Below are 15,729 nucleotides of genomic sequence, written 5' to 3'. Positions count from 1 at the left end.
CCATAGCCCTAGTAGAGTGTCCTCGGACGGGTCCAGGCAATGGCTTTTTCGCTAGAAGGTAACAAAGTCTCAGTAAGCCACTTCGAGAGTCTCTGAGAAGAGATTTTGTAGCCCAACCAAGGAGCAGCATAGGACACAAAAAGATGTGAGTCCTTTTGGAAGCTCTTTGAGCGACTCAAATGGAAAAGCAGTGCACGCTTCACATCTAGTGCATGCAGCTGCTGCTCCTCATCAGAGGTAGGCATCGGGTAAAATGAGGGGAACCAGACATCCAAAGTGAGGTGAAACTGGGAAATCACCTTAGGGAGAATCGAAACATCTGGAGCCAAAGACACCCCTGACTTGTGAAAGACTAAGAAAGGGTGGTCGCAACGCATAGCCTTGAGTTCTCCCACCCTTCACGCTGACGTAATCACAATAAAAAATGCAGTCTTCCAGGATAGCAGTTGTAGGGAACAGGTCGCCATTGGTTCAAAGGGTCACCTAGTCAGCCTATCCAGGATTAAAGGCAAATCCCACAACTGTGGAGGTGATCTCGTGGGAGGATGCAGCCTGAGGAGTCCCTTCAGAAACTGTTTCGAGTGAGGATGTGCAAATACTGAATGTCCCTCAATCGGTTCATGCTGGGCAGATACAGCTGACAAATAAACCTTCACCGAGAAAAAGGCGAGGCCAGCATCGACAAGAGATGAAAGAAAAACGAAAATCACATGTAAGCGCACCAACCGGGGTGGGACATCAGTAGCAGACAAGAACTGGACGAACTTAGCCCATTTTATCGCATAGAAGCATCTAGTAGACAACTTCCTGCTGTTCAGAAGAACTTGCTGGACCCTATCTGAGAACCCTTGGGGTCGATGAACCAGGCCGTCAGCTTCAAGTGGGGCACATTGTGGTGGAGTACTTGGCCTTCTTGGGTCAACAGGAGATCTGGCTTTGCTGAGAAATGATGGAAAACTCCCTGCACGAGTTTGAGCAGGATCGGAAACCAGTTCTGCCAAGGCCACCATGGCGCTACCAGAATGCACCTCAGCTGCTCCCTCTGAATCTTGTTGACTACCTTTGTAAGTAGTGGAAGAGGTGGAAACATGTAAAGAAAAAGACCTTTCCAAGGGAACAGAAGACCGTCCCCCAAGGATGTTGGGTCCAACCATCCCCTGGTGCAAAACAAGGGACACTTCCAATTCAGAGCCATTGCGAAAACGTTGATCTGGGGATAGCCCCACTGCCGGACCACTGGTTGGAGAAAACGCCATTGTATTTTCCATTCATGGGGAGATACGACTCCCCTGCTCAGGGAATCTTCTTGCAGGTTGAGCACCCCGGGAAGATGAGAAGCCTTCACAAAAATGTCCAGCTCCAGGCACTCTGTCCACATCTCTATCACTAGGGCACAAAGTCTGCGAGAAACCATCCTGCTCTGCCGATTGACACAGCAAAGGGCTGTGGTATTGTCCGTAAGCACTGCTACAGCTTTCCCTACAATCAAGGGACGGAAAGACTGAAGAGCAAAATGGATTGCGCTCTATCCCGTGAGTGTGAGGCACAGAGACCACGAAGAAGATCAATTCCCCTGGAAAAAGTAGCTACTTTGGAAGATGGACTCTATGTCATTATACCCCACTGAGCTCCCTCCACTCCCCAAACCCTGCCTTTCCCAGGCTCCACTCCCAAAATCTCTAGGTATTCCCAAGCCAGAACTGGCAGCTCTACCTTGGGTCAGATACACATTCTCAGCCTAACCTATCTCACAGGGTTGCTGTGAAAATAAATTGAAAGAGAGGATAATGATATAAGCTGCTATGCATCTCCAATGGGGAGAAATTGAGTAAATAAAATAAAACATACACAGGCTGCTACTGAAGAATGATGACAGGCCATGCATTCACATTCTGATCAGTCAACATATGAGGAAGAAACTGATTAGCTGGTGACCGGCACTGGATAACAATGTGCCCGGGTGATCTTACCCAACACAGAAAGAAATAGAATAGCCAGGGATATTCAGTTGAGAGCAGGCTGCCTATCCCCCACTGCCACTCCTATAGTTGCAACATATCCCTTATTTTAAGGATGCTTTTATCTTTTTAAAAGATTGTCGTTTATTTGAGCTTATCACAACAACATGAGAAATAATGGCGGTTCTTATTCTATAACATTTCAGCTTCAGAGAACATAATAGACCAGGGGCGTTGAGCTCATTTGTTATGTGGGCCAGATATGACATAAATGACACCTTGTTGGACCAGGCCATGTGTGTCATAAAAATGTAATGCCAGGTAGCAGAGATATAAACTTTTTAAAGGACACAGACAAACACGATTAAAGATTTTTTTTAAAAAAAAAAGCTTTAAATAAAATATGTTTAAAAGATTAGCACTCTTGCAATATTTTATTTAACAGTCTCTGATAACTGAAGGAAGCAAGAGAGAGGGAGAAGAAAGCAGACTTGCTTGCGGGCCTGATAGAAGCCCTCTGGGGGCCTGACTCGGCCCTTGGGCCACATGTTTGACACCACTGTGATATACATTTTCTTAAGTTTAGCCAAAACAAGTTTAGAATGTTCTAGACGTTTTGTTTTAGCAATTTTATGAACTAACTTTAACAACTAAGGATGTGCTGTACAAACTGTGCTTGCTGTTCCCAAAGACACAATTTCAGACTTCACTAGGAAAGGGCAAAGATTTCAGCAAGGAGCAATAAGTTTCATGGCAAGGTAGGTTCATGGCAAGCCTTAGCAGAAAATTTGTTTCATTGATAAATGACAATAATTTCTTTCATATAGGGTTTTTTTTTTTTTTAGAAAAAGCCCAGCAGGAACTCACTGGCATATTCGGCCACACCTTCTGACACCATGCCAGCCGGAACGGTGTTCTTGTGTGTTCCTGCTCAAAAAAAGCCCTGATTCTTACTAATAGAGAACTCCTTCTAAAACTATCACATGGACCTTTGTATTCCTTGACCCTTTGTGCAGATTTGCAGATTTTAATGTTAGTAGTCAATTTGCAGCTTTTTGTGACTCTTCTTCAACCTCTTCATTTTCAGGCTCAATTTGCCCCAGTGTCCCTAATTCACTTAGCAAGGCCTCTTCCTCCAAGAACCCTATGTGGATGAATAGATAGCTCTATGGTAAGTTGAAAGCAGGGAAGGTTGTGTTTAGGAAATGGAAGGAAGGGTGAATAACAGTACTTACAGGTTGCTAAATGCTGTAGGATGGTTGTTAGGGAGACCAAAGCTCAGAAGGAGCTAAGACTGCTCAGGTAAGCTCACAGTAATAAGAAGGGGATGGGGTTTAGTCTTGTGAGGACTAAGTAGAAGGTGAAGGAGGTGAAAGGTCGACTATTGGATAGGGGTCCCAATCCTCCCGCTCTAGCGGGGGACCCCAGGATTTCCACCCTCTTCCCCCGCTCCCCCCAAAAACAGAAGCGGGGGGAGGGGAGGAAACGGCGCCGGGGAGCATGGCCAGCCGCCCCATCTCAGAGCGGGCGAAGCCGCTGCGCTGCGCCGCTGCCGCCCCCTCCCTGCCCACCGCAGCTGCTCCTCCCCGCCCAGGCTGAGCCCATTCAAACCAATACGGCTACCCATCCATCCTTGGAGACCATTCCCCACTTCCAGTCACGCTCCTTTCCCCTTAGATTTGACAGAAAATGATCTCCCGCCAGTTGGATGAGACCTCAGTCTTTTTTTGTAAAGAAAAAAAAATGGAACCATGGTTATCGGCGCGGGTTCTTCGGGGACAGAAAACGCAAAGGCACTGCACAGCGCTGGCTGAAAGCGAGCGCGTTTCTATGGTGACCAGCCGAGCGTCTTCTCCAGTTGCGATGATGTCTGCTTGTGGAGACGACGAATTTCGGCCCCAATACACTTTCCACCACCTCCCTCAAAAAAGCTTTTCCTCCTTGGAAAGCCAGGAGACCCGGAACCACCTGGTCAAATGGTGAGGAGGAGAGCCGGCTAGAGTAGCTTCCTCTGGGGTTGGGGGGAGACGAAACTGTGGTCTGAAATGGAGGATCCTTTTTGAGGGCTGTGAGACTGGGGTGGGAAGAGGTCCCCGCTTCAGTCGGAGGTCTCTGAAATGCAGGGGGACGCTGAGTGGATGGGTTGCGTTTCTTGAAGTAGTGAGATTTTAGGTCAGAAACGCGCCCGTAATGATTCAGCAGGTAATTCCTAATGTTAAAAAAGCACTTTTGTAAACATTTTAAAAAAAATTTCTTTGACCATCTTTGCTGCATGTTTGTTGTGATATGAAATGGTTGCCTCTTCTGTGTGTCTGTCCTCTTTTTGGGCTCTTTAAAAAAAACCTGATGAAAATGTCCTTTTTGGGTTGGAAGGTTATGGATATTCCTAGCTAGTAACAATTATTGCAAGTTATATGTTGTCGAAGGCAGGTTAAGTAGTATAGTATTGCAGGTTAAATAGCAGCTAGTGCCTCTCCCCAAAATACCCCCCAAGTTTAAAAAATATTGGACCAGAGGGTCCAATTCTATGAGCCCCAAAAGATGGTGCCCCTATCCTTAATTATTTCCTATGGAAGAAAGGCATTTAAAAAGGCGTGCTGTCCCTTTAAATGTGATGGCCAGAACTCCCTTGGAGTTCAATTATGCTTGTCACATCCTTGTTCCTGGCTCCACCCCCAATGTCTCCTGTCTCCACCCCCAAAGTCTCCTGGCTCCGCCCCCAAAGTCCCCAGATTTTTCTTTAATTGGACTTGGCAACCCTACTATTGGATGAAAATAGAGAAACTTTGTCAAAGGAGAAAGCAAAGGCAAGAGACATAATCTATGATTACTGCTGTAAAATGGTGTCCACGGGGCCTTTTTTTTTCAGCAGGAACACACAGGAATGCAGTTCCAGCTGGCTTGGTGTCAAGCGTGTGGCCTAATATGCAAATAAGTTCCTGCTGGGCTTTTTCTTTAAAAAAGGTCCTGGGTGTCCACACACAAAAAAGAGTTCGCAGAAGGGGCTTCTACATACCATTGGACCACAGCAGCTCCTGATGAAAGTTAGTTTAATCCTGAAGGGAAGGGTCCTTTACAGATCCCACTTGCCTCAGAAAGCAGATTCTTAAGACTTCCATTTCCAATATTCTTCGAGTGAGGTGGGGAAGCTTTGAACAGTTTAAAGGCAGGGGGAGGGGGTCTAGGTAAGCATTTAATTAGCCAGAGGTTTCTCCCTGTTAAAAAGTCGACATCCTGGAGGGTTCCCTACCAGACCGGCTCTGCCACTAGGCAAACAAGGTGATTGCCTAGGGCGCAGAAATGTGTACCCTCTGTGTTACTCGGTGATGTTATCAGTGTGGGGTGGGGCGGGGGACTAGAAGTTAGCCATGCCTAGGGTGTTAGACAGTCGAGGGCTGGTCCTGGTTCCCTACCTCTTAAAGTCTCTATTTTCCTCACTTCCAACTGGACTGGCCTCAGTTGCAGCCATTTCTGCTTACCAGCTAGTCTGCAATGCACCCTCCCTCACTGCCTTTTCTTTATGATTATCACTGTGGCAAAGCTGGTGACAATGAGCAATTAAGTGTTTTACTCCCCTCCTACAATCCCCAACAATTGCTTCTCTCTGAGGGAATTCCATTGAGCTTTTCCTCCTTAGGTAAGGTTAGCAGCCTCTAGGTGGGGCTGGAGTTCTCCCAGAATTACAACTGATCTCAGGACTATGGAGATCAGTTTCCCTGGAGGATGAACTTCATAGCATTGCATCCCTCTGAGCTCCCTCCCTCCCCTAACTCCACTCTCCCCAACACTCTCCCCCCAAAGCACCAGGAATTTCCTAAGCAGGAGTTGGCAACTCCATGCTATGTTGCCAGCTTCCAGATTGGGTCTGGAGATCTCCTGGAATTACAACAGATCTCCGGAGTACAGGGATCAGTTACCCCAAACAAAATGGTTTTTTTGGTGGGTGAACTCTATGACATTATACCACATTTCAGCCCCCCCCCCCCCCCAATTTCTCAAGTCCTGGACTTCCCAGGCTCAACCCCCAAATCTCCAGGATTTTCCCAACCTTCAGTTGGCAGCCCTACCCCACCCTCATCACTCAATGGGAGCCAGTTTCAGTTCCACTCCAACATTTGCTCCTAATTGTCATTCTTTTGCTTTGTCAGTCTGTTGCCAGTTTTGCATGTAGTGAAGATACTTCATAGAACATGCATCTGCTTGTTAAAATAAAGGCAGAGCTGCTGTAGATATTAAAAGGGCAAGTTCCGAGTCTTTGTAAACAGTTGGTAAAGATTTGGCCACAGCATGTTATTTGTATGCAGATCTACAGAGAGAACAGTTCCATTAAACCACAACCGGCAACCCCAAGTTGAGCCCAGAACTGGGCAGTTTTGATAGTGGTAAATTGATTTGGAGTTAAGGCAATGTAGACATTTGATCTAAGATATTTCTATCTGTCTCTGTTATGCACAAGCATTCACGTATACATAACACTCCCAACACAGATGTACAGCTTCCAAATATTTGCATTATTCACACAAGAATGCAAAATACATATGGCCCTGGGGAATCACATGGCATAATATTTTAAAAACCAGGCAGTTTGATTGAATACATCTGGAAAGGCCAGGCAACTATCATCCAGTGCCAATGGAACCATATGATTTTTTTTCTGCAGTGTTTCAAACAAACACTATCAACATCAAACAAAATGCAGTAGCAGGGAAAACATTCACCTTTAAATGTCTTCACAAATATTTTACTGTGGGGCAAAAATTAATGTTGAAACCTCACCTGGGGGGAACATGCTAACATAAGAAGCTATGTGATTTATTTTATTTTATTTTATTTTTTTAAAAGCAGTTTAAATTAAATGGTATTATTACCCTAAAGGGAATAGAAACAAAAGGTATTCATGGGTAATCACAATATTATAATTTTATTAATAATATGTTTAAAATTACAGCTGTTTTTGAATTGTCACTAGAAATATTTGAATTTGAATATTTGAACTTTTTATCTTTATAAATCTAAATACTATTGGACCATGCCTGTTGTATAACTCCTCCTATAAGATGGCCCAGAAAATGATCCTGCATAACATTTCATATTTTGTTAAGGTTCCCCCTTTCCTTAAACCCCACTCTCTCCAGGGTCTACACTCAAATCTCCAGGAATTTCCAACTCAGAGCTACCAAATCTTGTTCCTCACCGGGGTTCTTCTCCACAAATCTGTGAGAGCAGTTCTGGCATTAGCAGCCTGTCAGTGAATCCTGCCCAACTGAAATCACCTCCAAAATTTTCCCATCCACACAGATGATGGTTCATTTCTGTTCACCAACATCAACAGAGGTATGCCTCTGTGACCTATTTTCTTTTAGTAAGCCAATCTACAATATTACTGCATGACATTCTATAACTATTCTCTCATCCAACTTTGTTACCAAATCTGCTATTCCTGTATTCAGTTCCCAAGAAGTAACATGGCCAACCTATCCTCCAGTAATGCTACACCACATTTTATTTATTTCATTCGATTTATATCCCGCCCAACCCCACCGAAGCGGGCTCAGGGTGGCTCACTTGAGCTAGAAAATACAAGTTATGCCTTCCAATTTTAAGTGTCTGCTCAGAAACCATGCACTGGGAAATGCCCCTAATTATTAGTGCCTCACTGCATGTTACACTGGCCAACTATACATATGATGGGAAGTCTATGTTGTCTACTGGACTTCACTATTAAGGTGCCCCAATCCGTAGAGCAAATTAATACAAAGAAATGTTCTTATAGTTCTATTGTCAGGATAAAATACTTTGAGACAGTCCTACCTATGAACACCTTTCAAAACCAGTGTTAGATGACCTTCTATTGGACTCCATTTCCATAGCTGTAAGTAAGGGAAGAGCTGAACTTTCTGTATTTTTACTTTATTTTCTATTTTTATTCTAAACCCAGACCAACAGGATGGTGGTGAGATTAAACTGTATCAACTAACTGCAAGAAGGGGGGGGGGGCAGTGAATTTGTCTTACGAGATCTCTGGTTCTGTACTTTAATTAGTTTCATAATATTCTCTTCAGTGGAAGGGTTCACACTGTGGTAGGTTACCACAAACACTTAGGCTACCTCAGCCGCCTGCATCTTGTAGACAAATTTCTCAGAGATGGAAGAGCAGTGTTCTCCAAAATTGATGTAATATGAAAACCAAAGCAGTTATTTTCAGTTCACCTCCCTCATTACACCGAGTCTCTTAATGATTAAAGTGCAGCTAGGGATTATACACAATCTCATTAATGATTATAGAACAACAGCTGTTGCTTGAGAGCAGGTTAGGCAGTTTATGTTGTGCAAACTGACTAGAGCCCTCTTTCACTTTTAACAGGGAGAAGAGGACAGTTGCATGCATCATACAGATCAGGGAATGCCTGGGGGCGCGTTTTCAAATATTCTGACTTTACACAGGAGTCTAAATCTCTCTTCTGGCAAAGCAATTGAGACTGGTGTCTCTGCTAGCAGCTCAGATGGCCCTGCACAGGAGAAAGCAGGGAGGACTGAGGTAAATTGCCCTGCAGCACAATTTTGTATCACGGTATCTGGTGCTTTTGATGTGTTAAATCCTTCATGACCCTTTGTATAAATTGAACTGTATGGTTTATTTGGAACACAGAAGAACATAGAACTGGGATTTCCTTGAGAGAGAGAGTGCAGCCCTGCAGATGTACAGAGATTAACAACATGATTTTAATCTAGTGATTGACCATATCAACATATCCAAATATTAAGATCTTCTCCAGCTGCCATTCTCCATGTTCCTCAACCATCAGAAGTACAGTGGGTGAGTGTGAGAAGGGGCATTTTTATTGGTGCACCGAAATTCTGGAATGCTTTGGACCCATTCCTCCCAGTTTTCAGACACATGATAAAGACCACCTTCTTTCAGTGAGACTGATGTTTCCTCATTTTAGTTCCCTCAGCTCTGTCAGTCCTCCATTGATTAATCTTTGCCAGGGCTTTTTTTTTTTTTTAGAAAAAGCCCAGGAGGAGCTCATTTTCAGATTAGGCCACACCCTCTGACATCACCATTGTTTCAGCAATGTTTCCAGCAGGAACTCATTTGCATATTAGGCCACACACCCCTGGCACCAAGCCAGCTGGAACTGTGTTCCTGTGCGTTCCTGTTTTAAAAAAAACAGCCCTGATCTTTGCTGTCTGACACTTATTATGATGCATATTTGTTTGCACTTTTTATTAAAATGTTTGGGGGGCATTTTTTTAACAGCAGGGCACAAGCTTATAAAATACCTGGAAAGATTATCAAAGAGGCAGTGCTGTGAGAACTTTTTAATGGCAACCAAATTATTGTTACTTAGTTGTTATTTTTGTTTCTTCTGTGTTTTTCAGTATCCACATCCCACACTGTGGAATGGCCTGCCTGGGGAGATCAAAAAGGTGCCCACTCTCCCAACTTTCCAAAAATTGTGCAAAACTCAAAAAAAATTGAGTCCAGTGGCACCTTTAAGACCAACAAAATTTTATTCAAAGTATAAGCTTTTGTGTGCTCGCACACTTCTTCAGGTGTTGGATGGGGTATTTCACAGCTCTGAAGCACATTAGAGTGGATCGTTGCCTGATGTTGTCAGTACACGCAGTGCTCTGTCAGTCCATCAGACCAATTTTTTTTTCCCTGGCTAGCACATGAAACCAAATGTGCTGGGCCTAACAGAGAGCTGCAGTTCCTAGAACTCACAGTTCCTTTGATTGGGATTCCAGCCTCTCAAATTTAAAACAGGCTGGATGAGTTCTTTCATTGAATTACTTTACTTAACTCTTTTAAAGTGGGATTTAGGAACCTATGAGCTATATGTGAGCTACAGTTAACAAGAGATGACCTTTTTAAAGGGACAAAATAGACAATATCTCCTCCAAGAATGCCTACTTGAGCAAATTTCAGAGATTTAAAAGAGATAGAAGAGGACATAGAAGAGGCTGGCTGAAATCAGAGGATGCACATTCCTGAAGACAGACCAGTGTCCCCAGTTAATGCACAGACACAGAACATACAAATTAGTGTTTTGTTTGATGCATCAAATGAACATTGGTGCCAGTGTCACAGTACTGGCACATTATTCCAATTTACAGGTGTGAAAGATTCTTGCTCACTTAAGGTGCACAATAGGAAAATCGAATGTTTTCCAGAGGTGGGGCAGAGTTACTAACAAAATGGTTTTGCATTTTAGAGGATTATTTGGTCAGTTGCATGTTGTCTATACTTAAGATGTGGGATTTCTATGTTGGGTCCCAAAGAAAAGAATCCAGGCACAAAATCCCAAGCAGCACAAAAATCACCAGCTGTCATTCACCACTACAAATCCAGTGTTGGTGCTCCTTTTTAAAGCCTGCTTTTAGTTTCAAAGATTCATCTCATGTAGCAGGATTAAACTATAAAGAACTTGGAAGAATTTGTGCATTGTGTTTAACTGAAAACCTCCTGTGCTTTTTTCTTGGAGGGGAAATTATAGAAGTGTTCCATGATCAAGTTGTTTCCACCCTTGAGGCCATGCTGGTATAGATCAGCACTATTTCTGATGGGAATGCAGTTATGATTTTCAGGTTCAAAACCAAGGTATGAATTTCCACAGTTTTAAAAATGATAACATCTTTGTATAGCAGAAACATTTAAATTACTTAAATGGCTCTGTACTTTTCTATATGCAAAGGAAGAGTATAAGGAGACATTAAGAGGGTTGTTTAATTTGCTCCTTGTTAACTTGAACTGTATAAACAAGGGCAAATTAATGAGAAATACAGAAAAGAAAATGTATTGGAAAAGATTTATTATGTCATTGGGCATTTGCAAGTTGAGTTCATTGTAATTTGCCCAAGGATAATAAACAAATCCTTTCTATGGCATAACTATATGCTGCACAACATTCTTATCCTCCATGAGGACTTTCTATTAGACTATATTTCTATATGCTGTGAGTTCCCTAATGGAAACTCAGTCCTGATTTGGTTACCTGATTTGGACCACGACCGTGGCATGTGTTGGGAGATCTTTAAGCCTTCTTCTGTGCCATTTTCCTGACTGGAATTGGGCCAGGGGTTGCTATTTGCCTCTTTGGAGAAACCTACATGTACCCCATCTGTACACGTGGAGCCTACAACTGGGCAAATACAGGCCAGGAATCTTAAGCTCCCTGTTCACTGTGTTGCAGTCCCTATCCAAATTAGAACCTTGCATGCCTGACTACTGACTTTCCATCAGGGAACTAGTGGCATACATCTGATAGAAAGTCCTTGTGGCAGACCTAGACTCAACATGAAAATGGTATAATCTGTAGTTAGGCTCGTAATCACAACATTAACACATGCCCAAAGTGACCAGGCACTTTTAGATATTAGTCAAGAATGTCTAGTTACAACTCTATCTCCAGATAAATCTATATGGCATTATAATTTTATGAGGAGGCAGGAGTAGCCATGGCTCAGAGGTAGATCATCAGCTTTGCATGCAGAAGGTCCCAGGTACATTCCTCAACATCTCCAGTTAAGAGAATCCAGTGGTAGATTATGTAAAAGACCCTGCCTGAGAGTCTGTAAAGCAGATTTCAGTTAGAGTAGACAATACTGAACATGATAGACTGGCTTGGTATAAGACAGCTTCATGGGCTTATTATTGGAAGATTTTAGATTTAATCCTTACCATTTCATTTATATATTTGCATTTCTTTTGTATTTATTTTTTTGGTTTATGCCTAAATACTCCTTCAGTTTAGGTTCTTCTTTCACTATTGCATGCCATCATTTATAGGCTTCCCAACCCCCCCCCCCCGCCCTGCCGGGGGACCCCTGGACTAGCAGCCGAATCCCCCGTTCCCTAAAAATCTGATAGCGGGGGTGGGGGTGTGTGGAACGGCATCGTGTCTCTTTCCCTGCCTGGCTTCAAGCTTCTCCCTTCCTCCGAGTTACAAAGACCTGCCCACCGCCGGCCTGCTATTTGCTCCAGTCTGGCCTCCCTTCGTGAGGTGCATGCTGGGACTTGTAGTCCTTGCATCCTCTCACGTCTGCTGAGCATTATTCTCTATGTGGAGATTGATTCTCATAGGGTATAATGGGGAATTGATCTGGAGGTTTCGGGGGCTCTGGGGGAGCTGTTTTTTGAGGTAGAGGCACCAAATTTTCAGTATAGTATCTAGTGACTCTCCCCAAAGTATCTCCCAAGTTTCAAAATGATTGGACCAGGGAGTCCCATTCTATGAGCCCCAAAAGAAGGTGCCCCTATCCTTCATTATTTCCTATGGAAGGAAGACATTTAAAAAGGTGTGCGGTTCCTTTAAATGTGATGGCCAGAACTCCCTTGGAGTTCAATTATGCTTGTCACACCCTTGTTCTTGGCTCCGCCCTGATGTCTCCTGGCTCCACCCCCAAAGTCTCCTGGCTCCACTCCTAAGTCCCCAGATATCTCTTGAATTGGACTTGGCAACCCTAATCATTTAGTATATAAGCAAGGTTTTGTCCTCTGGAAAATCAGTGAACAAGTCAATTACTGAACACATGAAACTGCCCTATACTGAAATCAGAACATAACTCTATCCAGGTCAGTAATCAGATGTAGGAGATTGAACCTAGGACCTTCTGCATGCCCAGATGCTCTACTGCTGAGCCACAGACCTTTACAGTCCCCCCCCCCCGATTATCAGTATGTATTAACAATTAATGGTGATTTATAGAAACAGCCTTGAACCCTTTCCTGCTCTTGGAAATGTGTGTACTTGCTGCATTACTGGAAACTAACACTTACAAGAAGAGTGGAAATAGCTCTGGTTATAGGGTTGCCACATTCCCTCTAGCCACCAGCAGGGAATGGGAAGGGGTAAAGTTGCCAGATCTAGTTTAAGAAAGATTTGGAAATGGAACCTGGGGAAGACAGGGGCATCAGTGGAGTATGATGTATAGAGTCCACCCTCCAAAGCATCCATTTTCTCCAGGGGAATTGATCTCTGTAGTCTGGAGATGCGCTCTAATTCCAAGGGATCCCCAAGTCCCACCTGGGAGCTGGTATTCTTACTCTGCTATTTCTAGCAAGGATAAGTAGTCCTGAGATTTGAACTGAGCCTTCGAGTTAGGGCTACTGTATATGTTACAAAATTCCTCTGAAGAAGGCACTTCCTTTTACAAATTAATGTCAGTGTTGCTTGTAGCTCATAATATATAAATGCAAGTGTTTTGCTTTATACTGAAAAGCCATAATTATGCCACTTCCCAGCATATGTATAACATATGTAAACAGTGCCTTCTGAACAGGAATTTTTAACGTGCAAAGCAGCACTTATCTCCCAAGGCTGGCAGATTAATGGCTGTTAGCCAGAAGCCAAGACATCAGAGCACTTAAACCAAAGCCAATTTGATCCCACTGAAGCCAGTACGACTAAAGGAGGACATTTCCCCATGGTTATAGTTGACAAGCTCCAATCTTTTGCTTCCCCCAGGAATACAAAGTTGAAAACATGGCTACTAGCAAAAAAAAAAAAAAGTTAGAGGAACAGCAGGGAATCCAAATATTCTTTTAGAATGCTGAGAGAAATTCCCACCAAATGACAAATTGATATATTGCTCAAAAAGTTTAATAACTGTAAAAAATAGCAACATTGTTTTCAGGAGGCCCAGCAACATGACCACAACTTGATAACGTGGCTGGAACTTAATGTCAGATTTGCATTCTACCACAAGTAATGCAATGATGCTTTTTATTTTGCCTGTAGTGTCTCTTCCATTCAAATGTTCTTCGTATCTGCAATAAAGCATGACATGGAAAAACCCCAAGCAGTAATGTTGTGGGACTTTTAGTAATGCTGGAATTCTCTGTGATCTTTTGCTAGCCAGTATAGCTAAGAGAAACTGATCCAGTTCCTAGGTATTTAGGTTATAATTAGGTTATACAACAACAAACCATACAGAACTCTTTGCATATTATTTTCTCCTAAAAGTATGTAGTTGATAAAAAGGTCCAGTGTTACTCAAAAGCTAGCAAATGGTTTTAAGGAAATAAAATCACTACCTTTACTTCTGATAATCATTGTACATAGGGCTGTCAGGCTACAGGTGGGACCTGGGGATCCCTCATCTCCAGACTACAGAAATCTACTGGTGAAAATGGATGCTTTGGAGGATGAAGTCCATGGCACTGTACCCCACTGAGGTCCCTGTCCTCCACAGGCTCCATTCTCAAATCTCCAGGAGTTTCCCAACCTGGATCTGGCAACCCTACGCCTCCATCCCCTGCCAGTGGCCAGGGAGGACCTGACAACCCTAATTTTACATTTTTTAAAAAACAAGAGTTTGATGTCACTGTATTTGAATAGCTGCTATGTATGTCTTGAGCATTGTAAGCAAAAAAGGCATCCCAGTTTAGAAGGCAGATTTGCATAAGGATGGAGTGCAGAGAGTCACTAAGGAAACACTAAGAAATCAGTACTGATGCCACAGCTCTTACCTGTGCAGTGCTCCCATGACTTGCCTCCTCTGGCCAGAGACTGGTCAATCCCCAAGTGCAAGAGCACAGCCCAAACCAGCAGCACAGCAGACATCGGGGAACTTGGTCAGCAGGTCCATGCATGGGAACCCTCTTGGTCATCATTTAACCTCCTCATTCTAAATAGCTTTCTCTCTTCTAGGGTTCTTCAGAGATTTTACAAAAACATGCTAGTAGGAAGACTCTCTGTGACCCAGTTCTTTATGGCTCCTTGAAGCAGTGAGTGTCAGGCTGGTGACTACAATGCTGACCTTTCCCTCCTGCAGCTATTCCTCCCAATATCCCCCTAAAACCACTAAGTCTACCTTATTCTTAGGCTACTGCTAAAAGATATCCCCCTCCTCAGTACTAATCAATGAAGAAAGTCCAGAAAATGGTTTTTCTTCAGCTGGTTGGTGTTTAATTGCTGAAATGCCCTATCCCCAAGGAGCAGAGACCTCCCAGCAGCCATAAAGTAAGCAACAGCAGGAGGCTGTGTTTGCAGACATTTAAATGGAAACTAGCTTGCAGAGGAGGAGGAGGAGGAGTACTACTGCCTTGGGAGCTTTTTATCTTTTGCCCAGCCCTCTTGAGGTTGGGTTTTAATGTCTGAGCAAAGGAATTTCCCTCTCCAGTGGAGCCAGTGTTCAGAAAGGATGGCAGATCTTTAAAAGGGAGGAGCTCAGCTGTGTTTGCACCTAAATTGATCCTCTCCCGTGATGCTGCAAACCTGGATTAAGTTATAGCCATGTGCGTGCGTATGTGCCCAGTGTCTTCTCAGCTCTGTAATTACACTTACACACACACACATCATTTTGAACAAAGGCATTTTAAAAGACACCATTTCTGAGCAGTTGCTGGGATTCTGAATATTCCTGCAGCTGCATTGAACACATGCTTGTATAAAGTCAGGCAAAACACAATTTGGAGTGTTATGTATAGAAAACGAAAGAAACTGATGCCAGTTTTTAAAAGTGGTATTTAGTTGAAGTTTAGGTCAGTTGTGAGCTTCCCTTGGAAATGAGAGGGTTTTCTGTGCACACCAGCAGGTCACCTGGGGTGATGGCCTCAGAAGAGGAAGCAAGCCAGAAAGCATCTGGCTTTAGGAGCTCTCTTCATTAACATTCTAAAATATAAGAATTAGAGACAAATGCAAAGTCTCTTTATAATCGCAACACCATTTTATTACTGTCACCACAGAAACATGAATGTTGTCCTTTGACAATGGAATTAGCACATTAATCTGGCTTTCCTGCAAGTTGTGTTTCAAAATGAAAA

General features: G+C 43.3%; 1 protein-coding gene across 1 annotated transcript in view; it reads right to left on the bottom strand.

Moving 5' to 3' along the window:
• Positions 1-14,724, bottom strand: part of TSPEAR (thrombospondin type laminin G domain and EAR repeats) — a 54,473-nt gene extending 39,749 nt beyond the window's left edge. Inside the window, exon 1 of the mRNA XM_060242035.1 lies at positions 14,434-14,724. Coding sequence (XP_060098018.1) covers positions 14,434-14,527 — 94 coding nt within the window. The 5' untranslated portion in view covers positions 14,528-14,724. The remainder of the gene's footprint in view (positions 1-14,433) is intronic.
• Between the last annotated feature and the right edge of the window lie 1,005 nt (positions 14,725-15,729).

Source organism: Heteronotia binoei, chromosome 6, assembly GCF_032191835.1.
Source record: "Heteronotia binoei isolate CCM8104 ecotype False Entrance Well chromosome 6, APGP_CSIRO_Hbin_v1, whole genome shotgun sequence".
Lineage (NCBI taxonomy): Eukaryota > Metazoa > Chordata > Lepidosauria > Squamata > Gekkonidae > Heteronotia > Heteronotia binoei.
Note: the sequence above shows the minus strand (reverse complement) of the source record. Positions and strands in the feature narration are given on the sequence as shown.